The 22,680-nt window shown below is 40.3% G+C and overlaps 1 protein-coding gene across 5 annotated transcripts in view; it reads right to left on the bottom strand.

The window, feature by feature from the left end:
* Nucleotides 1-22,680, bottom strand: part of pald1a (phosphatase domain containing paladin 1a) — a 48,664-nt gene that overhangs the window by 14,058 nt on the left and 11,926 nt on the right. For all 5 annotated transcript variants that reach the window (XM_028567404.1, XM_028567406.1, XM_028567405.1 and 2 more), the window contains 14 exons: nucleotides 22,142-22,306; nucleotides 21,887-22,047; nucleotides 21,177-21,252; nucleotides 19,729-19,877; nucleotides 19,461-19,557; nucleotides 18,974-19,078; nucleotides 18,494-18,589; nucleotides 18,256-18,390; nucleotides 17,843-17,959; nucleotides 17,219-17,398; nucleotides 16,865-17,062; nucleotides 16,409-16,549; nucleotides 16,246-16,317; nucleotides 12,369-12,509 (listed from right to left, as the gene is read on the bottom strand). In XM_028567404.1, coding sequence (XP_028423205.1) covers nucleotides 12,369-12,509; nucleotides 16,246-16,317; nucleotides 16,409-16,549; nucleotides 16,865-17,062; nucleotides 17,219-17,398; nucleotides 17,843-17,959; nucleotides 18,256-18,390; nucleotides 18,494-18,589; nucleotides 18,974-19,078; nucleotides 19,461-19,557; nucleotides 19,729-19,877; nucleotides 21,177-21,252; nucleotides 21,887-22,047; nucleotides 22,142-22,306 — 1,833 coding nt within the window. The remainder of the gene's footprint in view (nucleotides 1-12,368; nucleotides 12,510-16,245; nucleotides 16,318-16,408; nucleotides 16,550-16,864; nucleotides 17,063-17,218; nucleotides 17,399-17,842; nucleotides 17,960-18,255; nucleotides 18,391-18,493; nucleotides 18,590-18,973; nucleotides 19,079-19,460; nucleotides 19,558-19,728; nucleotides 19,878-21,176; nucleotides 21,253-21,886; nucleotides 22,048-22,141; nucleotides 22,307-22,680) is intronic.

Below are 22,680 nucleotides of genomic sequence, written 5' to 3'. Positions count from 1 at the left end.
CTCCAAGCGAGGACAACGTGAAAATGAGAGAAGTGGTTTAAGAGAAGTTGATGTTGTCACTGCACAAACACTAAGGAAAGTAATGACAGCTTTCGGTTAAATGCGTAACTGGAAAAATGTGAAATCTCATATCTATCCTTTAATATAAAGATGAATAGCTTAGGTTAGCAAAAAGACTAAAACAGAAAAAAACAGCTAGCCTGGATCTGTCTAAGGGTAAACAGATATTTAACCAACACCTGTAAAGTTCAGTAATAAACATGTTACATCTCATTTGTTGACATGTACAAAAAAACAGTCTGAAACCACAAGTTGTGGTTTAACGGGCAGTTATGTGCTAGACTATTTCTGGTCCAGGAGCAAGACCTTGTTTTTACACAGATGTAATGTGTCATTTTGTTATCTTTAGAGATGCTGGCTGGTCAATTTTGTTACTATTGTGCAGAGCCAGGCTAGTTGTTTCCGCCTGTTGCCAGTCTTTATGCTAAGCTAAACTCATCGCCTCTAGTTTCATACAGTATGTAGCACACAGACATAAGTGGTATCATCTACCTCAGTAAGAAAGCGAAAAAGTGCCTAAAATGTCCAACTATTAGTTTAAATGCTTACATTTGTTGACTTAAAATGTATATATAATGATGTATTTTATTTGTTACTGGCTTTGTCTTAACACATGTACAGAAAAACTAGTTTTTCTTGTTTCTAAGTAAGAGAAGGGCTGATGTAAACTACAGTACATTGGATTTAAGCTTTATTTTGAAGGTAAAGGTACTTCAGACTATCAAAGCTTTAGTTCCATGTAACAATCTCCATGAAACTAAAATTGATTTTATTTGCATTTTCCAAAGAGAAATGTGCTTTGCAGAAACAAAATAAATGGACTATGAGTGACGTAATACTACCTCAGATAACTGTTTCAGTCTCTGCCGTTTAATTCAAACGCGTCAGACCAAGTTCAGGCAAAAGTTCACAATAATCCCCGGATAAGCGTCACAGCCTGCAAGGTGTAGGTGTATTAAAGATAAACACCAACCACTTATGAGACATACTCTCTGTCCCATGCCCATGTCTTGTGTAAACAGGGATACAGAGTGTCATAAGGTTTGGTTTAAAAGGGTTCCACATGTTGGAAATCATAAGTCCTACAAACAAGTCCTACAAAGTCATATTTAAAGTCCAAAATCACCCCCGCCTTCACACACACACACACACACACACACACACACACACACACACACACACACACACACACACGACTGACAGCGATTTGATAAACCAATAACACTAGCTATTTAGCGATTGAATGACCCTGACATTGTGCTCACCAAGGGTTTGAGGGCACAAGAGCTTTCTGTCCATGTCTGGCTGTGTTCCATGTGTGTGACAAGAACTGACATACCATTGACCAATTTTCATTTTGCCCCTTACACTACAAAAGGCAGCAACAAAAACATCAGACAGTTCGGAGTGTGTTGGGCACCGTTTGCACAAATCCACTCACTTACTGGCAGCCATTCAGCCAGCTGAGCATGTTGAATCTGCAGCAGAGGCAGTCACTAAAAGATAGCTGATGAATACAGAAAATGAATATGCCAACTGGTGTCAAAACAATAAGATAATTTGTTGTCTCTTTAAACCTGGGACTTCTTTTTTGGGATTTCAAATACAAACTACTGTACCTCTGTATAAACTTGATTTCTTTAATAATCACTTACAAACATTATTTTTGTTCTAGTCATTTAAATTGTTAAATAAAAAAATAAAAATCAAGTATGGGTCATCCATAAAGCAAAGTTAACATATGGATTTTGGAGGGAGTACCACAGTTTAATCCCTGAATGGTGGCAGACAAGTGCTGAAGGTCAACCTTTTGGCAGGCTCATGTGGGCGAGGACTGAACTTAGAAGTGCACATTATAGAGAGGTCCGTCTGCTTGACATATGGTGCCAATTACCAGCTGATGGGATTGCCGAGGTAAAAAGGCCAATCCATATTGGCCCTTCCCACCCAGGTTTGCACAAGAAGCCATTCATCCAATTCTGCAAGAACACCTTCCACCCAAATCCTAAACCAAACCCCGACCTGTCTAGAGCGGACAGGCAGCCTACACATGGCTCCTAGACTCAACGTACAGACAACTCAAAGTCAAGTACACATGCTGATTTTCAGGATAGGTTCATTACATTACAAACCAGGGCCAAACTGCAATTTCTGGAACTACATTCCATCCAGAATGACTTTTTGCTGCCAAAGCTAACAGATGCCATATTTTAAGATCTTTAAATTAAGCACTTAAGTTTTATCTTAAAGCATTTTTTATTACCGTTGTTCCTCTCGGTGGCTATTTGTCATACACGGACACAAAGGCGCACATACACATACAACGGTTTTCATCTTCAATAAGATGCAGTAGTCCGACTTCTCCTCTGACACCACCACGCCGGTACATGACTCAAAAAGGTTAATGGCCTGTACCATTCCCATTTCAGGACATCTCAGACTCTGCTGGTCAGATTCATCTCTATACTGTCAAACCTCTCTAAAGCTTCATTAGTATAAGCCTTACTTAAACTCAGTTCTTCGATAATTTTGTTTACACAAATTAGAGCACAATTTGTACCCTGAAATTACTTAATAGATTTTCTCAAATGTGCAAGAAACAGCTCAACACGAACATTGAGTTATTTTCCATTTCTGATCTGAAAATGAAAAGAATCATTCTTTCATCCACACATTCGGGTCGCTGCCACATAATATCAACCTACGTAACTTACATCTGGGTAATGACATTCATTAACACGGACCACTTTTACCAGCCTTTATGACATCCAGTCTTTGAACACATCAAAGGACACTTTAGCGCCTATAAACAGATCTGCTAAAGGGATAACATTTATTTTGCGAACATTTTCTGGTCTTTCATGCAACTTCGAATTGGCTCATATCAGCATTTATAATGCGGGTAATTGAGTGGAGCGGTTATCTCCTGATGTTATTGAATCTTCCTAGCTCTATTGGCTCTCCTAGCTCTCTTGGCTAACTCTTCCTTTACAAGTGAAAGCTCATATCATCACACTCTTTATTTTTGGCTACTTCTATAAAACTGTATTTTATATCTCAATTTTACTTCTGTTAACGTCTGTGTGAAGCTGTCTAACTGATTAGAAAGGTGAAATATATTATAATTACATGTGTATGTAATTATATAGTATACTGTATGAACCTATTTCTTTTATATTCCTCCAGGTTGCATGAACCTAACCAGCATATGTATGTTTTTTTTAACATGCACTGCCATTTTTTGAAGACCATCCACCCACCCAGTCTGCCGCCAGCCAGGTTGGCCAGTAGCAAAGCAATCTAAGTTATATATCATCTGGCTTCAAGCTGCAGAACTGATCTTTATGGATCAAGATGGTGCCCAAAAACTCCTTTTTGTTTTTTAAAAAGGGAGCAGAGAAGCCATGTAGCAGCCAGTGAGAGGAGGGGACGGAGATGCTTTATGTTAATGGTTTCTACAGATTCCAATCCTGTCTTTTTCCAGTCGCTCAGCCACACTACGCTGATTAAATCATCAAGTTGAGGTGGATTTTAGGGGCAAGCTGTGTCAATCTGCATACTGTATATTCAGATCTGCCAACTACCGGTCCGTCCATAGAGCCAAGGGCTTAAAAATGAATGTGAAAATGTAACTTGGTTAAGACTCAGAGTTCAGATACTTTCTCATGACATCACAGGCAAATTCTTGTGGATTATGATCTCTACTGGAATATAGATTTAACCTTCCTTTCATATCTAAACTGAACATTTAACAGCTCTAGTGAAGAATCAAACAAATAGTGTCTAACAAAAATAAGCCTAAAAAATAATCAAAAACATAGGGAACAAAAGAAGGTATGTACTGTAAAATCAATGGTCGATAGGCGTTTGACTAGAAAAGGCCAATTCCTCAAGCAGAAATACATCACGTGTCTGGTGAGTAGAGATTACAAAAGCCACAGAAGGAGACAGGGCTCATCAACTTAGCCTACACAGAGACTGGAATATCTGCCCACATTAACCACACGCATTATGGTACATTCTGTACGTGCACATGCCTGGCAACAGAGCACACAGAGACTCCCACTGTGAATCAATCATTTACTGAGCTATCAAAATATCTTGTGCATGCAAACCCAACACTAAAATGCCAATGTCTGCGAGCTACAACTAATCAAATATTCTACATTTCAAAACCCAGTGGAGCTCTTCTAATCAAATTTGTACTCTAGGCCACAAATGGCATTTTGTATTGATGCTGGGGGTTAATAGAAAGCAAATGTATTGATGGTTGACTTTTTTTCTTGCGAGAGAGTCACAAAGCTGCTGTGAAGACCATGTTGTAAATTGCCACACTACAGTGTGGTCAGAATTTTTTTTAAATAACTATGGATGCATTGCCATGGAATTTGGCAATAATGGATCCCAATGGATAAAACCGAAATAATTTGATGACTCCACCTAGTGCCATGAACAGACCAAAATCTCCACTTGTCTTAACACACAAAATTCTCAACATGCTAAATACAACTGTCCATATGTTAACATGCTAAATGTTAGCATGTTAACACAATCATTCTCTAAATGAACCACTATGAGTACCATATTTGTATACATTTTTCTGTCGCCATTTTGCTGGCTCTGGCAGAAAAGATGACATAGCCATTCTTTACCCAAACCTACAAAGCTCTTATTGGCTAGACTGTTTTTTCCAACCACGGAGAGAGCTGGCAATGACAACAACACATGAGATGTATTAAAATAACTGAAAACAATTCAGACATGTGGGCAGCGGATCAAAGGCCTTGAACCAGGCTTTGCCCTATTAGTCATTTGGATCTTAAAGTTGTCTCTCTATTTTTCATCATGCAAGATGTGTTTTATGTTGTATAATGGTCATTATATCCTCACAGGGCTGCTGGCATGACTATAGACTTTTATTACTTTAATTTCTATCTTTAGTCTGATCTCTAAATTTGCCAGTCTGACAGTGAGTCATAGAAACAGCAACACATGGATTTTACAACTAGAGCACCTGTCGACCTATGGAATGTGTTAAAGCCATGAACCTATTTTACATGCAATGTATTTTCACTAGCTTTTAAATGCCAGCACGTATCAAATTATAATTGATAGGATTTCCAAGAATGATAGAAAGCAGAGACAACATTGTGTCATATTGTAAGCTGTCTCTGCGAGACGGAAAACCCCATTTGACACAACATGTCTGAATGTTCCTTGCTGACAGTATGAGTTGTTAGCACTTAGGAAGTAGTTATGGCGTCGTTAACATGGGATTCATATGTTGCTCGACTGTCCTCACGTACAAAAAACGGCTTCCCTGCTGAGTCATTGTGAAAATCCAACTCAACCCAGTCACGACTCCTGCATATCCCACATGGTTGGCATTTAAGTGACTTCAGCATTGGGATTGTATTCCCGTAGGTATTTGTTCAGGGGTAGTAGCTAGCTAGTGTGGGAGCTTAGACAAAAAAAGTTGGACTTTTGTCTGGTGAAATGATTTTGGGCTTAACAGGATCCGGCAGATACTGTGACCACAGCTACTGGGGGCATGTTTAAACACTCGTGCATGGTTTTGGAGGTAGTTATTCCTGGTCTGTGGGCCTGGCGGAATGACAGGTTTAGTGTGTGGGGGCAGGAAATGGCAACCCTTCTGCGCAGTGCTCAGTGTGGTCTGAAGCGCTGTCCTGGGGCCAGTGGTTGAGGGGGGGTGGGGTGGGGGACATGAGGGAGGTCAGGGCAAAAGGGCAGGCCAGTTCAGTTATTCAGGGCAAAAGGGGAACTGCCAGGAGGTAAAACGCAACGATTTCTAAAGTGGATAGCATGTGGAGAATGAGGCAGAGCACAAAAGATTGATCCCTCACAGGGAAAGTGTGAAATAAACACAAAACATTGTGATAACTGCAGAGGCCTTTGGCAGTGGCTGTAGGAACCCAAATGCAAAATAAAACAGACACTAGCCTGTTAGGTCTAATGAACGAACGCAATTATGCAAAGCCATTCTAGATTAATTAAGATAGAGATATAGTAAGTAATTTCTGCTCTATGCTGTCATCTAGTTACATTACTGATTAAGATTTTATAATAATAATAATAATAATAATAATAATAATAATAATAATAATAATAATAATAACTGACCGGGCCAATTTGCCCTTCATTCTTTGAGTAAATTTTCAATAATACTTATGTACTTCTACTTAAATAAAATCATGAGTGCAATGGTTGACAAACTGGACTTTAAAAAAAAGCCTATTTCTTAAGGCTAGAAAAAATGAATATGTCCTCTTACAAATTAAAAGTGTATCTTCATAAGCAATAAAACACACTGCTACTCAGTTTTATATATTCCCCCCGTGGCTCAACAAACACCTCCAGAAAGTCATTCTACATGTACAACCACATACATAAAAGTGCATCATAACTCTCTACTCTCTGGACTAATGCTGCACAGAGAGACTGTTATCCATGTCCAAATACTCAGCTGGTTGCACCTGCTCAGTTGAGATTTGGTCAAAATAAGTCATTTTGTAAACAGCCGCAGCAAATACTGCTATTGGCATTGGCATGTGAGACGCTGGAAATTATGAATAAAAACAACAACCTCTGGCTCTCCCACTTTCCTCCCTCCCATCGTGTGCTGGTTCTAAATAAGAGCCTCTTTTCAGGAGTTGCGAGTCAACGTGCACTTCAGGCAAGAAGAAGAACCTGTCTCTAGTTCAGGTGGGCTCATTTTCCGGCCAATATTTCCCTTGGCCGTTAACAACCCCACGTTGTAATTGGCCCACTTATGTCAAGTGGTCATCCTAATTGAGAAGAAAAGTGTCAACACAAAGATCCTCGAGCCAAAGGAATATTAAAGATAGCAAAGATTAAAGTGCAAAGCTAAAGAATGTGGACAATGTGATTCGTTAACCTTACGGTGGGACTGCCTCTTACTTTTTTCTCCCCCATTCTCACATTCTCTTTTTTTCTAATCCATTATTCTTCTTCATTAGTAAAATTAATCTGGCTGTCAGTGCTGTGGTGGTCCCTTCAACCACCCCAGTTCGTCCTCCTCCTTCTTTCCTAAAGACGTCCACTACCTTTTCTCAAAAAAAAACCTGCTCACAGCATTCTCCCCTTTCTGAAAATATTTTTCCACTGCCCCGTCCAAACCATGAGGGCCTTTCTTTGGACGCAGACGCAGACGCACACGCACACGCACACGCACACGCACACGCACACGCACACGCACTTTTGCTCTGTGCGTTTCAGTTTTCTCACCACCTGGATGAAAAAGTATTACATTTTTTTTGGAGAAAAAAAAAAAGGTGATACAGGAAAATCCCAAAAAAATAGATTAGGAGTTGGGTTGACAACCTACATTTCTGCAACTCCGCTCTCTTTGCTTTGAATACCCTCTTGATGGACCGGGTGGAAGCCAGCAATCTTCTATGATCACATTTTCTGTACATGCAGTAAGAAGTCTTGGATAAATCAGACAAGGCTGTGAACTCCCCTGCCTGGTGGTCTGAAAGGTAACAGTAGGTATGATCTTGCTAACTGATGTACTGGACAAACCGATAAATATAATTGTTTGTGGAAATGGAATACCCTAAGATTTTATTCTAGGAAATTGGAATGATTTAGACCGATGATAAAAATGGAAAGCCGCAATAGTGGAAAAACAACCAAGAGGGGTAAGAGATGGAAATATGTTTGTATATGAAAAATATCAGATTCCCTGCTAAACTTTGTATAATCATCCAATCAATTCAGCCTGTGTCTTATACACACCTGTAAACACACAAAGCTCTACAAAGAAAGGGAATATTATCAATGTAAACGCCAGTGTGCACAGATAGCTTGAGGCGATTTTCAATCTCAAACTGGCTTGACGATGGAAAGAAAGGCCTCTGCAGCTGATTCCTGTGCAGGAGACAGGAGGTGGTGGTAGAGGAGGAGAGGAAGTAGCCTCTCCACTGCGTGGCCTTGATGTTGGAGGACGCATCTGCAATGCAAGGTCACGCCTGGTTGGCAGCAGGGATTTACAGGCCCTTCAAGAAGAAACCCCCGAAAAAAAAAACAAAAAAAAACACCGTCCCCCCCCTTCCTAGGCCCGTCTGGGAGCTGGCGGACAGTTCGGGTCCCAGTGTAAATATATTTTTTCTCTATCAAAGACACATTTTCCAACCACTGTCAAAAGGGGAGGAGGGTGCTTTGGAGGGGGGGGGGAGGGGGGGTCTATGAAAAGAGAGAGAGAGAAAGAGTTGGGGGTGAAAATTTTCCCCCTCTTCTTCCCCCCTTTTCTCCCTCCTCTCTCGTCTGCTGCTGCCTGCCCGGTTCTAGCAACATCTGGCACTGTTTATCACCTGGCCTGCTGGTTCAAGCAGGAAGGGAAAGGCTGAAAGGGGAACATAGTGCCAACCTGAGGTCTGCTATAGCAGGGTTAAAATATAATTCAGATTTATTAGAAAAAAACTGGGGACTGTTCCTGTAGTTTTGGCCATCATTTCTATTGGTTATGCTAACAATGTATGATATGACCAAGTAATTGCTGAAATCTGAAAACAGCAACATTGCTAAAAAGAAGTCTGATGAGCCAAATAAGGAAAACTGTGGACAACACAAGCAGTCCAGCAGTAGCAGTATGGTACTCAAAATTGTTAAAAACTCTGTAGAAGGTTATTCTGTAAACTGGACAGACAGACAGTTTGGGTAACAATGTTAATGTTTCACCTTTTCTTTTCTCTTCCAAATAACTTTGTAGTTTGTTTAAAACTTTGAGGGTTGTCTTATTGGATAGTGTTTTAGCGATTTTGCTGCATTCACAGATCTCAGCAGTTAAAAGGAGTTGTCTTTTAAGAAACAACAGTTCTGTTTACATCCAGCATTTCTCACCAAAACACATGCGTGTGTATCATTGATGTCAAACTGAAGTGTGCATTCCCCTCCTGGTAAAACACTGACAATATTTATGTTTTAAATCATGCATAGTTTACATTCATGTTAGCTAGCTTGCTGCATTCTTCTTCACTGCCTTTGCTGACCCGATGCCACGCTCCGTTGCGTGTTATAGCCGCCAACTGTTGATCAATAAAATGGCGCGAAACTGGTGACCTGAATGTGTATCGCATCCTCTGCGTCCTCATGGGAGTGCATGATACAAACGAAATATGGACCCACTCAAAAACACATTGCTCCATAGCACTACTAGTGGTCAAACGCTCCATAGGGTCCAATGTAATTATTAGGTATAACAGGCACAACTACAAAAATAAGAACACATTTTTTACCAAAATCACTCAGGGTGAGGTCATGCATTTTTACCTCACAATATTTAAAGTACAAACGTGTAAAATATGTATATATTTTTTTTTTACTGCTGATGCAATTATCATACAAATTACCTAATTAATTTGAAAGTAAGCTGAGAGCCAGCCCTTTCCTGGAGCCTGGCATCAGAAACTGACAGACAGAGAGAGCGAGAGAGAGAAAGAGAGAGAGAGAATATAGGCGAAAGACAAGGTTCATAGGACAATGAGGCCCATTGATACGATGGAGACAGGACCGGGTGCCTCTAGCGCGCTGAGAACGGCTGACGCCGCACAGAGGCACAGTGATTACAGTCTGCATTACAAATGGCTAAAACAGAGCCGTGGTCCTGCAGAGGCCACAGCATCAGACAAGACCTTGTCCAGATATGTCTTCAAAGCCCCACTACAAGCTCTTTTGTTCTCTTTATACCGTTTAGAGTGTCCAAATGACCAAGAACACCTTTCAGATATGCAGCTGTTTATTATTCTTTTTTCACAAAACAAAAATTAAAAAATAATTCTCTGCTACCTGATTCTCCTTACCCGCATTTACTTATTACTAATACAAAGTCATATAGAAAAGATGTCTTTGCTATGAGCGGCCAGAGAGTATATGTGTACCTATTGTTTACTGTAGGAGCTGTCACAGGTGAGAGACTCCCATCATCTCTGTATCTAAGTCATGTCATAAAAAAGTAACATCGTCTATGTTTTAAAATAAAAATTGTGCATGAAGAGTGGAAACTGTGGGAAGTAAAGATGTTAGAGAAACATGTAACCACACAACATACAGCAATTGTAAAATCTGAAACAGTCTTAAAAAAGCATAAAAAGGTAAACTGCAATTTCATAACAACTGTGCTAGCTATCAAAAAGCTGACTCAGTCCAATAAAGATCCAAGTCTGAGTGACCCGTTTAAAGTTTGAATCAGTTTTCTATGTGAACGTATGATGATGTGATATGGGTCCAAAGAAGGGTGGGTTTGAGCACCGTTTGCGACAGTGTGCCCTTTGTACAGCAGGGACACTTAATAAAACTTCAAAAGGAAAGCCTGAAAAATCCACAAGTAATCTTTTCTTTTCCTGCCTTTTGTCCTCTCACTCTTTTCCATTTAGACCCAAAGGAATCTCATTTGAGTTTTAGAGTTAAGTTGTGTCGCACCACAATCATTTTCCACGCACTGCAGCTCCTGTGAGAGCAGTGGATCTCTCTCATTCATGTCTCTGGAATCCTACAAAACATTTAAACAAGTTCTTGACGCCATCTACGGAGCTCATGCATAACTGCACCTAAATCCTTATGAACCTGCTGATTGCGACTCAGAGTGAGGAGGACAGATTCATAAGTAAGCAGTGTTTGTGATTATTACGATTTGATTTAACAATACGGACATCGTCCAGGAACTTCAGAGGAATGTGGGATGATTATTTGCTTTTGAAGACACAATTATGTATTCTAACACAAGTTTAGAATACTCATCTGGACTGAGTTTCCATTTAATGTATTTCAATTCTTGCGAGGACTCTCAATGGCATAATGTATTCCCTAGACCTATTCCCAACCCTGACATTAACCTAAACCTAATTCTGACCATACTCAAAAAACTAGTCCTAATAGTGAAAACAGCCCCTATAGCCGTTACACACAGACCAGACGGCCGACCGTTGGCACAAAAAGGAAGTTGGACTGATCAGTTTCCCCGATTTGGTCAAAAAAAGTGACTTGGAACACAGCAAAGCGACGAGACGTAATACGTCTCCCATAACAGCAGGCGGCGCTAATCTGTATTGTCGCCCAAAAAATGAAAACCGGCAGCTGATTGGACGAACGCGTCACGTGGGTCTGGCTGCTGCTTCCGGATTTTTCAACCAGCCATTAATGGCGACTCATTCAGAATACGATCTCATATTGTACTAAAATAGTTCACCAAAACGGGTTTCTGAAAACATTTTAAGCGAGAAATAGGCCATGCAGTTGCTGAATCTGTCTTCATTTCAGATCGACAAAGGTCAGTTTAAAAGATTTTCGGCAGATTTTGAGAGACTCTAGTCACGGTCATCCCGCTTGCCATTTCCGGGTGAGTCCCGACTGCCCTGTCTCCGACTGAGCATGTCAGGTCGCCAAAAATGAAGGCCGAGAGCTCCTCCAACAGATGACAGCACGGAACACACCAAACAGACTCAAGACACTGACCTCGCCAGACTTGCCGATTATCGGCCTGGTGTGTAACAACCTTTAGACGAAGTGAGGACTGGCCAAAATGTGCTAAAACATTCCACCAGTATTCAGATCCTTTACTTAAGTAAAAGTACAAATACTACACCGTAAAAATACTCTGTTACAAGTAAAAGTCCTGCACTGAAAAGGTTACTTTAAGTAAAAAGTATGCATCAGTAAGTATAAGTAAGTATCATCAGGAACAAGTACTTAAAGTATTAAAAGTAATCAATGCAGAAAAATCCTCACATTTTAGAAACTGGAAACAATCAAAAGCATTTCTGTGTTTAATCGTCTAATCTTTTCAGCTCTAAGTGTAGGCCTTTTGTTGGGAAGTTTAATTTATACTAAATCATATTATTTTATAAACTACATGTGTTTTGGGTGAAAACATCTTAATTTGTAAAGTAACTAGTAACTAAAGCTGTCAGAATAATGTATGGAGTAAAACCTCCAATAGTTTACCTCTGAAATGTAGTGGAGCAGAAGTAGAAAGTAGTATGAAAAGAAAAGACTCAAGACAAGTACCTCAAATTTGTACTTAAGTAAATGTACTTAGTTACATTCCATCACTGCATCCCACTCACAAAGTCTAAAATCAAACTGGTCCTCACAGAGAGAATACAGAACACACACACACACACACACACACACACACACACACACACACTTTGTTTTTTTTTAACTATTAATGCCCTGCCTTTATTGTTGTAATTGCTCTCAGTAAGATCTATCGATCTCGATCTCTTTCAATAACTGGGTAATTAACACTCCAGGGAGATGTGCTGTACCTGTCTGTACGTGCAGATGATGATCTCTCGCAGATGGTAGTGCATGGGGGTCATGGTCTCGCTGACAGAGTCCAGGGCCATATCCACCTCCCTCTTCATCCTATGGCCATCAGGGAGCAGACGCACCAGCTGCATTACAACCTGCACACCAGAAACAGCAGACACTTGTTGAAAAAACTGCAAAATTAAACACAACTAACTCTGGTGCATCTGCCTCCCAACTAACATAACACCTAATGTTATTTTAACGAATGCAACCAATGCTGCACCTATTAGTAGAAGTAGGCAACGTCATTGTTGACAAAAATGTGTTTTCTGAGTGTAAACTTTTTTGTCTTTTTTTATGTTTGGCATTTTACAATCATCATTTTTATGAGCAAATTCAAAAGGCATATTAAGCTACAATTTCTCAAATGGCTCAAAAACAATCTCAACACAGTGTCCATTTAGCAGCTATTTTGGCACTTTCACACTATCTTGTCAGGTTACTGTAAATCTACATATTTCTATTTTTCTACACTCTTTGAAATGTTCTCAGTGATGTTGGTTTAACAGATTGACAGTTCATTCTTGACCTTAGAAACAGCAGTTGACTAAATCTAAATACAAGGTCTATTTAGCAGCTGTTCTGGCATTTATAATCTTGTGGCGAGATCTCAAGAAACAAGTTGTGAACACCAAAATTATTTATTCTCACGTTTAAAGTTGATATGGCGAATCTGTTGGCAAACCGTTCCTTATTTACGCATCCAGCCGTTATAGAGCAACATCATCATTCATTTGGAGTCGTTTCTCTGACCAACTGATTAATGTAATTTCAGTATTCACTTTTTCTTTTAACCCTGTTTTTTTGTCTCGACCAACTCCTGAGGGAAATATCTGGCTCTTTAGCTTCTAAATGCTCCACTAAGTTCATTAGCAAGAAAATCTTAACAAAAATTGAGCGTCAGCGTCAGTTCTGGCAGGCCAAGTAGTCAAGACACCGCTAAACGCTATTGGCCAACAACACGGTCTCATCAGCTGATCTGCAACAGCTGATGTGCATCAGCTCATCAGCTGGTCAACTCCCCTCACTGCTATTAGGCTATGCTCAAACAGGGTGCGATTATTTCTGTTTACAATTTAATGTAGGCCTAACATCGTTTCTGTTTGCATATTCTGTTATGTTTTGCTCATTCAGGTAGTGCCATGTGCTCAGTGCTGTAGTTTTATGTGTCCAATTTATTTAGTATTTGAGCCCTGCAGAATTTTTTATTTTTGAAGCTTGAATAGCTACGCCTTAAATATCCTATATGGCTTCAATAGAAAAACTTTATTTGACGCATCGTGATGCATCAAGATATCGAATCAAATCGCTGATATCTTAATCGTAAGTGAATCTGGAGATCAGTGAGGATTCACACTTCTACTTGTCGTGTATAACGTGGCAATTGCTTTTATGTCCTCGTTGCTGCTCTGTTCATATGGGGGAATAGTTAGCTCTCCCAGTCTTAAACTGTGTGAGCGTCCCCTAATGCTGCTGCTGTCCTCTGACTCTATGCTTTTTCATGGTGCTCATGAAAGGTCAGGGGACTCCTCTGAACAGAGCCATACCGCCAAATTTAATTCGTAAAATTTCCTAAAGCATTTTATTGTCTGTGTGTTCTTGACTTTAATGGACCTGACAGAACTAGAGATACCTGGGCGCTTATAATAATAAGATTAACACTCATTAACTAATGGCGTTTTTTCAATTAAATGGTACCTGCTCGACTTGCCTCTACTCGCCTTTTCTGGTTTTCCATTATGAAAAAAAGCCCCTGGTACGTGCCAACAGGTCTTTTTTTTTTTAGTATCACCTCCGTCGAGGTTCCAAGTGAGCTGAGGTGATACCAAAAGGTGACGTATAAACCTGTGGGCCACCGCAGCCGAGCCGGGTAGAAGTGGTACTAGCAGTGGGTAAGTGCCATTATTACACTCTATCACACCTGGAGAGGATTACATCACACCACTCCAGTTCCTCCATCACGTGATGCTTTAGACATCACAGCCATAGCAACCCCTTTTTGGCAGATAAGGCAATGGGGATGGCAACATCACAGATGCCTTAGAGGTTGAATTGGATGCAGACAAAGTTTCCATGGTGACCACACTGTGTATCCCAGAAACTCGGTTGGCCGCGCTGCTGTGATTGGCATGCGGAATTGTGTGCCTGCAAAGTGAAGCCTCTCTCAGTGTGTCCATTTTTACAGTGCTGAGGACACGGCCAGCAGGTTCCAACCACTGAGTCATTCTCACAACTCTGAATCAAGAGAAACACCAATCAACTAATTCACAGACACTATTCAGACCAGAGGACAAAGGGCTTTAACTTCTGGCTTTGTTAGCTCAAAGCACGCATCACAGTTGCAATTAAAAACAATAAAAAGGGCTGTACATTACCCTTTTAATATACAGTTACGGCATGGTGATGGGATTCATTAAGGAGGTCACGTGAATCTGGATGAACAACAAACTTTAAATAGCTGCCCTGCTAATAATCGCTTCTGACCACAAGCAAACACAAACATGTTGAGAAAACTCTCACTTTCTACTGCCTTTATTGAATTAACTACATTAATTCATCTTTAAGTTGCTGTTCTAGGGACTAAACAAAGAAATAAGTGGCACATAAAGAAATTCAAGCTTCATCAACAGAGAAGTGAAGGGTTTAAAAATGGTACAGTACTGGCAATGCAAAAACACAACAGCATAATACCTCAACACTAAAAGGACATTAAAATAGAAATACAGGGCTGGCGTAGAGAGAATGCAAACATTTACATTAGTTTCAAGACCTATATGTAGCTTAAATGCATCCGTTTGACCCTCAACAGCATACATTTACTTCCCCTCTATTCACACTAAAACCTCCTGCTGTTTAGGTTATGTTATTCTATGTAATTACCAAGCTGGTGAACTCATTAGCATCTTCTTTTCTAGTTTGATGAAAGTGACATAATGCAGACTTGTTATGTGTACTTTGAGTCATAGATATATTTTTTTGCCAATTAAAATGAGAACACTCAGCACCATGATTAGAATCCACTTAAATTACCACACCCAGCAGATATTTTAGAACAACCACAGATCTCAGATCTGTCTCAGCATCAGCACTGATATGAAACTGCTTGCTAAACACGGTTCTGCCCATTATTTTCTCGATTAATCATCTGTCTATAAAATGTCAGCAAATAGTGAAAATGCGGTGCATAATTTCACACGTGACTGAATTTCACGTTTCCAAGGTGACGTCTTCAAATGTCTGACCAACCGCTTTAGTCCCAAACCCAAAGATATTCAGTTACTATCATGTACAGTATGACAGGCAAAAGCATCAAATCCTTACATTTAAGACGCTGGTACTAGCAAATATTTGGCAGTTTTGTTTGAAAAAAAAAAAAAAAAAAAAAAAAAAGACTAAAAAGATGTATGGTTTATTTTCTGTTGATTGACTAATCGCTTTATAGACTAATCATCAATTTGAATATACTGTTGTTGACCACTTGTCCCAAGTTCCCTGAATTTGTTTTTTAAGATCAGTAGTTTGTACTACATTCTGAGTTTATATAAATGGACAGTTAAAGTAAATCGTTATCATGTGTTTACAAGCTGGAGAAGGCGTTGATTTTTAAAGTGGGCATACCTCGTGGCCGGGTTTGCTCATTGGTGGAGCAGGCGCACATATACTGAGAGGTTTGTGCCTCAATGCAGAGGTCTAGTGTTCGAGTCCGACCTGTGAGTTTCTTGCATGTCTTCCCTCTCTCTCCCCTTTCTCAACTAGCTGTCCTGTCAAAAATTAAAAAGGCAGAAAAGCCCAAAAAATAATCTTTAAAAAAGAAAAAAAAAGTATGCATACCTCAAATTCTCCTTTTGTGTACTTGGCGTCAGGAACACTCACAAACTCATCATCGCCAAACTCTGGAAAACCCTGCGGGTGGAAAACACCAGATTTTATGTTACTTTGAATCAATCAACACTCATTTGATAATTTTAAAGGATTACTCAAAGAAGCGTCTTACATTAAAGTGCCACAGAGTCAGAACAGAGACAACCATGGCGGTCGTGGTCCTGCCTTTGCCGTTGGAGCAGTTAAAAACGAATGCTGAGTTAGAGTCCTCAGCCAAGGCACTCTTCATGGCCTCCAACAGCTTATCAAAATCCTGAGAACAAGAACACGCACAGAGTTTATGTAAAAAAATACACACACAAACTCTACCACGTCTTTCAATCTGCAACACTCATGAATAATTATAAAGAAAATGATACAATTCAATAGGAGTGGTTGTGAAAAAGTGCAAAATAATTAGATCTGCTTATCATTGTACGGTGAAAAGCTCACAGTAACATTCTCAACCACCAGAGGGAGCACAATGATTATTCATTGTCACCGCTCATCATTACAAGCAGCAACAAAGGAACCTGTGAGCCTGCATGTTTGTGAGCACACGTGTGTTTGCACCGCTTCATATCATTACCTCCTCGGTGGGCGCGCTGCAGTCCGGCAGGGGGATGCGTTTGCTGACGAGGCCTGGGTGGGAGCTTTTGTGCTGGTTGAAGATCTCCTGGACTGTCAGGCAGCTTTTAAACATCTTCATCTGTTTCTCTTGCTCCAGGGTCACCTCAAGCCACTTCTGAGCTCGCAGGATCTCCTCTTTCAGAGACATCTCCAGTTTCTACAGGCCAGGAGGGGACATGAGAGCATTTTCACTTCAACTAGGCCAAATGCTAAAGCTTCTGATGGTAAAACTAGTTTCTCAGGCACTCTTAAAATCACTTATCCGATTGTAACTGCCCTGAAAAGCATCCAAAAGGCATCATTCTCACTCTACCTCTATTAGCTGTGGGTCAGATAATGGGATAGGAATGTGCTGGTCCAGGCACGAAGGCTCCCTTGGTGTAAAAATCTGACCGTTCCCTTCCAGCACCAGCTCCTCCTGCAAGTTGACCCACAACACGTGGTTGTGCTTCCTCTTCTCATCCGTCAGATGGGCCAAAACTGCTCCGGTAGCCTGCACACAGCAAGTGTACGATTAGACGGCAAGAAGCTAGAAGACCGACTCGAGCATCCTGAGATGAGCATGTGAGTCAGTCCTCCGAGTCTATTTGTACTCTCATGAATATTCCTGACTGCAAGGATGAATATTGGTGAGGATTACAAAATTGTCAGTTTGATGTGGACGTTTTCATTGACAATGGGAATGTGCAAAGTCAGTCTTTTACAAATTATACTATACCGTAGATTCCAAAAATTCTAAAGTTTTATGTGTCCTGACTACTTATGAGGGACAAGTATTACAAATAATAATCTCTCCAAGGAAGTGGTAGTCCCTAAAATAAATTCTCTCAGATTCAATGCTTCAATATGATGGCTAGGATTTGTGTGATTAAGTATTGTCAGTCAAGTATTGAGCTTTTCTATTCAGATGATGAGAGTATGAGGGAATCTGCTGCACCTCTGATGTTGGCTGAGCCATTCCATAAACAGGCATCTTGGGCACTCGTCTGAAGTTGACCGCCTTCATCTCCTTCACTGTGCTGAGCACGTCAGGAGCCAAACACTCATCAGCAACCTGCGCAGACACACTCAGTTATGTATAACATAAAATATATAGTGCATTGGAAGATACAGATGATTACATGATTGTGTGAGAAGACTGTGAGAGATATCTTGAAGTAAAGATTGGCATCATGTGAAGAGCTTTATCAGTATTTAAAAAAAAAAAAAAAAAACAGCAGTAGCATTTGTATGCATGATACATCTTTGTCCTGCACGATATGGTTTTGGTTTCAGATGACAGACGCAGATGTAATCACAAGTCTAACGCCCACGGCATCAATCTTCTGTGTGTGCGCCTGATTTCCTCACCAGGACGCGAGCTCCTCTGGTGATCAGCTCGGCCGGAGCCGACAACTCTGATAGGTCCATGCAGGCCAGTAACCTGTACAGCCATGTATGGCAGCACATCCACTTGCTGAAGTTGGACACAAAGGCAAGAGGATACTGCAAAATGCAACATATAGTTACAAATCAGGATATTTTAATGGCTTGTAAACATTTTTACTTTTATATCAATAAAGACATTTACACTGGAAATTCTTTTTACCTGTTCATGAAGGTATGCATTAAATACAATCAAGTAGAAGTAGCGCTCCAAGCTCTGCATGGTTCGGTTTAGAAAGTAGTCTTTGGTACTGCTTCCCTGAGAAACAAACAAAGGCTTCAATATCTGTTCAAAGCAACAGCTCTTATTTCTTTCTTATTTCTTATTGAGGTGTTTTATTTCTCAAGTAACATCTAAACTAAACTTGCATTCAAGATCCCACAGATTGTTTTGAAGCCAACTCTCTAATGTTATCCAATAATCAATTCATCCATCAGTTTAACGGCCCACATTGATAAGGACTTTTTATGCATCATCTTCCTTTGATTTCGGTCTCACTCTTGGTTTAAATAGCAGAACATAAATTGAACAGCAGAAGCTGTGTTGAAATCATATGTGGCACAACGTGCTGCCTTTGAAAAGAAATTCAGGTTGCTATCAACACTGCTAAATCACATCTTAGAAATAAGCATCATCACTAACCTGAATTTGATAATCTTCTCCGATCCCTTCCAGCTTACTCTTGTTTTCATATATTGCTGCTTTTATGTTGTGCATTTCTGAACACAAGGAGATAGCCTGGTCAACCTGTCGTATAAAAACAAGACATTATCGACATTTTTGAGTTACTTTTTTTTTAAATAAAAAAAACTATTTGACCTTTTAAATCCTTGATTTAAACAACATAAATCAAACATCCACTCTTGAAATGTTCAATTACCGTAGTAGAAAATTCTTAAAATGAAAACTATTTACAATTACATCTCCTTCTCAGTCCTCAAAAACATTAAATCTATGAATATAAAAATGTTGTTTATTTCAAATGCTTAACTGCTGGACAAAGACGTCACCTAATTCACTGAAAAGACAGACATTTTTGAGTGGAGGAGGACTTAAAGGACCCACAGATGCTCTCACCCACAGATATTTTTTATACAAATGCCGTGATGGTGTACATTATCTGCTTTACCTCTTCCATGACCTGCTGTCCATTAGGTAGCTTGTTGATCAGAGACTGGATGACCTGAAACAATGGTTTGGGCTCTGAAGCCGCACCTTCCTCAACTCTGCAAAACGAGCCAAACAAGGTCAAGTCCTATCTTACATCTGGCATCAAAAAAGGCTCAATGAAACCAATTTCAAAGCTGCATCATTACATTGTATTATCAGACGTGTGATAATGTTTTATGTCATGTCATTCTCTGTTTTTCCAGATACATCTGATTCAGAGTTCTTACTGTAGTTGTGAATCACCCCTCACACGATTCATGACCAGAGTGCCCAGGATCATGGCTAGATTGGTTCGGCCGACGCCCACCTGGCAGCTGAAGAGCAGAGCAGGCAGCGGACGGGACGCATCGTGGCCCAGAGACAAGCTGGGCCTCTCCTGGAAAACAGAGCACATACACAAGACTGTAAACCATCTTAAGAGATGAGCAGTGTTATAGCATTAAGGTGGTTAGGGAGGTTAAAACTGGCCTAAATTTGGCTGGAAAATTAAACAACATGGCTACATATAACCTGCCACACACAGTCATTGGAAAGCACTACAGCCATAGTCAGCACAGTTTTATTCTTGAGGCCTAAATGTCTTTTCACATGCAAATAACCAAATCAATACTTGCTGGTTCTTAATGTCATTTTGGAAATATCTGAGTTGAGATGAGGAAACTGTGGTTTTATAGCCTGTTTAATCCACCAAAATGGGAAGTGAGTGAACAACCTGGAAGTTATAATTGCACTGGAAAATATGAAGGATTTCCATGCCTGAAATCTTTCAACAACAAAAAACTCTAGAAGAGAGACAATTGAGAACTACAAAGAGAAAGAGTGAAAGGAAGAGTAAGACAGGACTTTGTAAAGCTCTGATCCAAACACTTAAAAAAGCAGAGCCACTTTCCAACCACAGGGAACTGGACCAGCTGCTGCAAGTCATTCCAAAGAAGGGCAAAACAAGACAAAAAGAACACCCTGTGTGAAGCAGGACGGAAACCAGACAAGAGCAGACGACCAAAGAGCGGACATGAAGTGAGTACAAGCTGCAGGTTTTCTGCCATACTTTACACTTATTAGTGAATAATAGCAAAGACCGGACAGATTCAAAAGGCTATATGTGGATTTTAAAAAAAGCTACTGTAACCTTTTCGCTACCTCAGTGAGAAAGTCCAGATGCTCTCCACCATTCCAGCCATTAATAACTTTCATGGCACATCAAAACAAGACCGCATCAAGAGAAGCACAACCAAAAAAGGTCTATTTAATTGGTGCATCATGTAGTGGTGATTAAATGAATCATTGCATTGATGCATCGTGATGCGGACCTGGATGATTCTAAATTAGATGCAGTGACAGACTATAATCCATTATAGCCTGCTGATGTTACTTGTTGATTTTCCAGTCGCTGCCATTTTAGTTTTTGCCTTTTGTCTGTTGTCTGCTGTGTTCAGACTCCGCTACATTCATTAAGTGTCTATTTTAAGAGCAAATACAATAAAAGGGGTAATATATATATATATATATATATATATATATATATATATATATATATATATATATATATATATATATATATATATATAATAATGATGAGGAGGCGACGCATCTTGATGCATTGTGTTATCGAATCGATTCAAATCGTGAGACCAGCGAAGATTCACACCCCTAGTATCATGATTGCCGATCTTACCCTGAGTATGTTTACAAATGCATCAAAGTCTTCTTCCAATGGTGCTCCCTCCATTGGTAGTGGTAATCTGAAGTACCTGCAATACAACAGATTGTTACCTGGAGTTGAACCCGCACCTGTGGGGTGTCAAAATTGCACTTACACAAGTCATAATAAGACACTGCAGACACTGTACACATCTGACCTAAAGTAAGACTCGCCAGCTGAGCTCCCTCATGTTGTTGTTTACTAATCCCACGAGTCTCGGATAGAAACTTTGCCTACTTCGACAATCCACGAGGCATGATGGGAGAGATCAAAGTCATGGGATCATTTAGGTTACCTTAAAAATACACCACCTGCAATTTTAAACTTCATATAATAAAACATCCTGCTGCTTTTCTTGGACAACAAAACATCAAGATAGTCGGAGACCTGAGGGAATAATATAGCCTCTTGTCCTGGAAATGTTGTGTGCAGCTCATGACATCTCAAAGCTAATGCTGCTGATCTGATTGCAAACAGGAGGCAGCAATCCGTTCGTTTTTTTTTATGTGTCCCCCCCCCACCCTTTTCTTCTGAAAAAACAGAGCAACCAGCCTTTGCACAAACAAGTGCCGCTATTTATAACCTGCCCTGCATATTCTACGGCAGGCAGCCACACGTTGCTCTATCTAAACTGACATGCGAGCAGAGGAGCTAAGGGCTAATAAAGGAACAATATAAACAACCTGTAAGCTGGCATGGTGAACATGGGCCTCTTATAGACCTCCTCAGTCACATGGATGTCCTCCTCACACGTGATGGAGATCTTCTGTGGCTCGTCTTTAAAGTACTCAATATCATTGTAGACGTAGAAGATGTTTTCGTTGAGCTTGGCAAAGTCGTGGAGCTGTGGAGGTAGAAAGAGGCGGGTGTTTTAATACTGCTTTAAACTACATTGTGCCAAAAAACTCATGCAGATGCTGAGTAAGTGTGTTTGTCACCTCCTTCCTAATAGTGATCTCCAGGCTCTCCACCAGCTCCTCCTTTTCCAGGCCATGAAGGTTCTCGTGGAGGTTTTCCTTCCTCCTGGGGGTGTACGGCACAAAGTTGTCGTCCTTGTGCAGGAAAACCACCGGCTCCTCTCTTACACAGAAGAATATAACCTCCTGCTTGCAAAAGCACAGCACGACAGGCATCAAATAATAGCTTTTCAAAGTAAGTGGCTGTTGCCTTCTACCAACTACACCACTTCCAAGAGCAACTGGAAACAATCTGTTGTCATATGACATGCAGCACATGAGTAAGGCCTTTAGAGAAGCCTGACATATAATTTTGTCAATTTCATTTCAATTACGGTCAGTTTTCTAGCTGCTGTAAGCAGAGAGATTCATTTTCCACTGGTACACATGACCGCAACTTTCTGTTTGCTCAGTTCTACAATTCAGCCACAGCCTCCACTGAGCACTTGACTCCACAAATATTTACTGACAACATGGCTAGAAAAGAGGCAGAGCTACACACACACCAACACAGGACAATT

Source organism: Perca flavescens, chromosome 21, assembly GCF_004354835.1.
Source record: "Perca flavescens isolate YP-PL-M2 chromosome 21, PFLA_1.0, whole genome shotgun sequence".
NCBI classification, from domain to species: domain Eukaryota; kingdom Metazoa; phylum Chordata; class Actinopteri; order Perciformes; family Percidae; genus Perca; species Perca flavescens.
The sequence above is the reverse complement of the archived record's forward strand: the minus strand, read 5'-3'. Positions and strand labels throughout refer to the sequence as shown.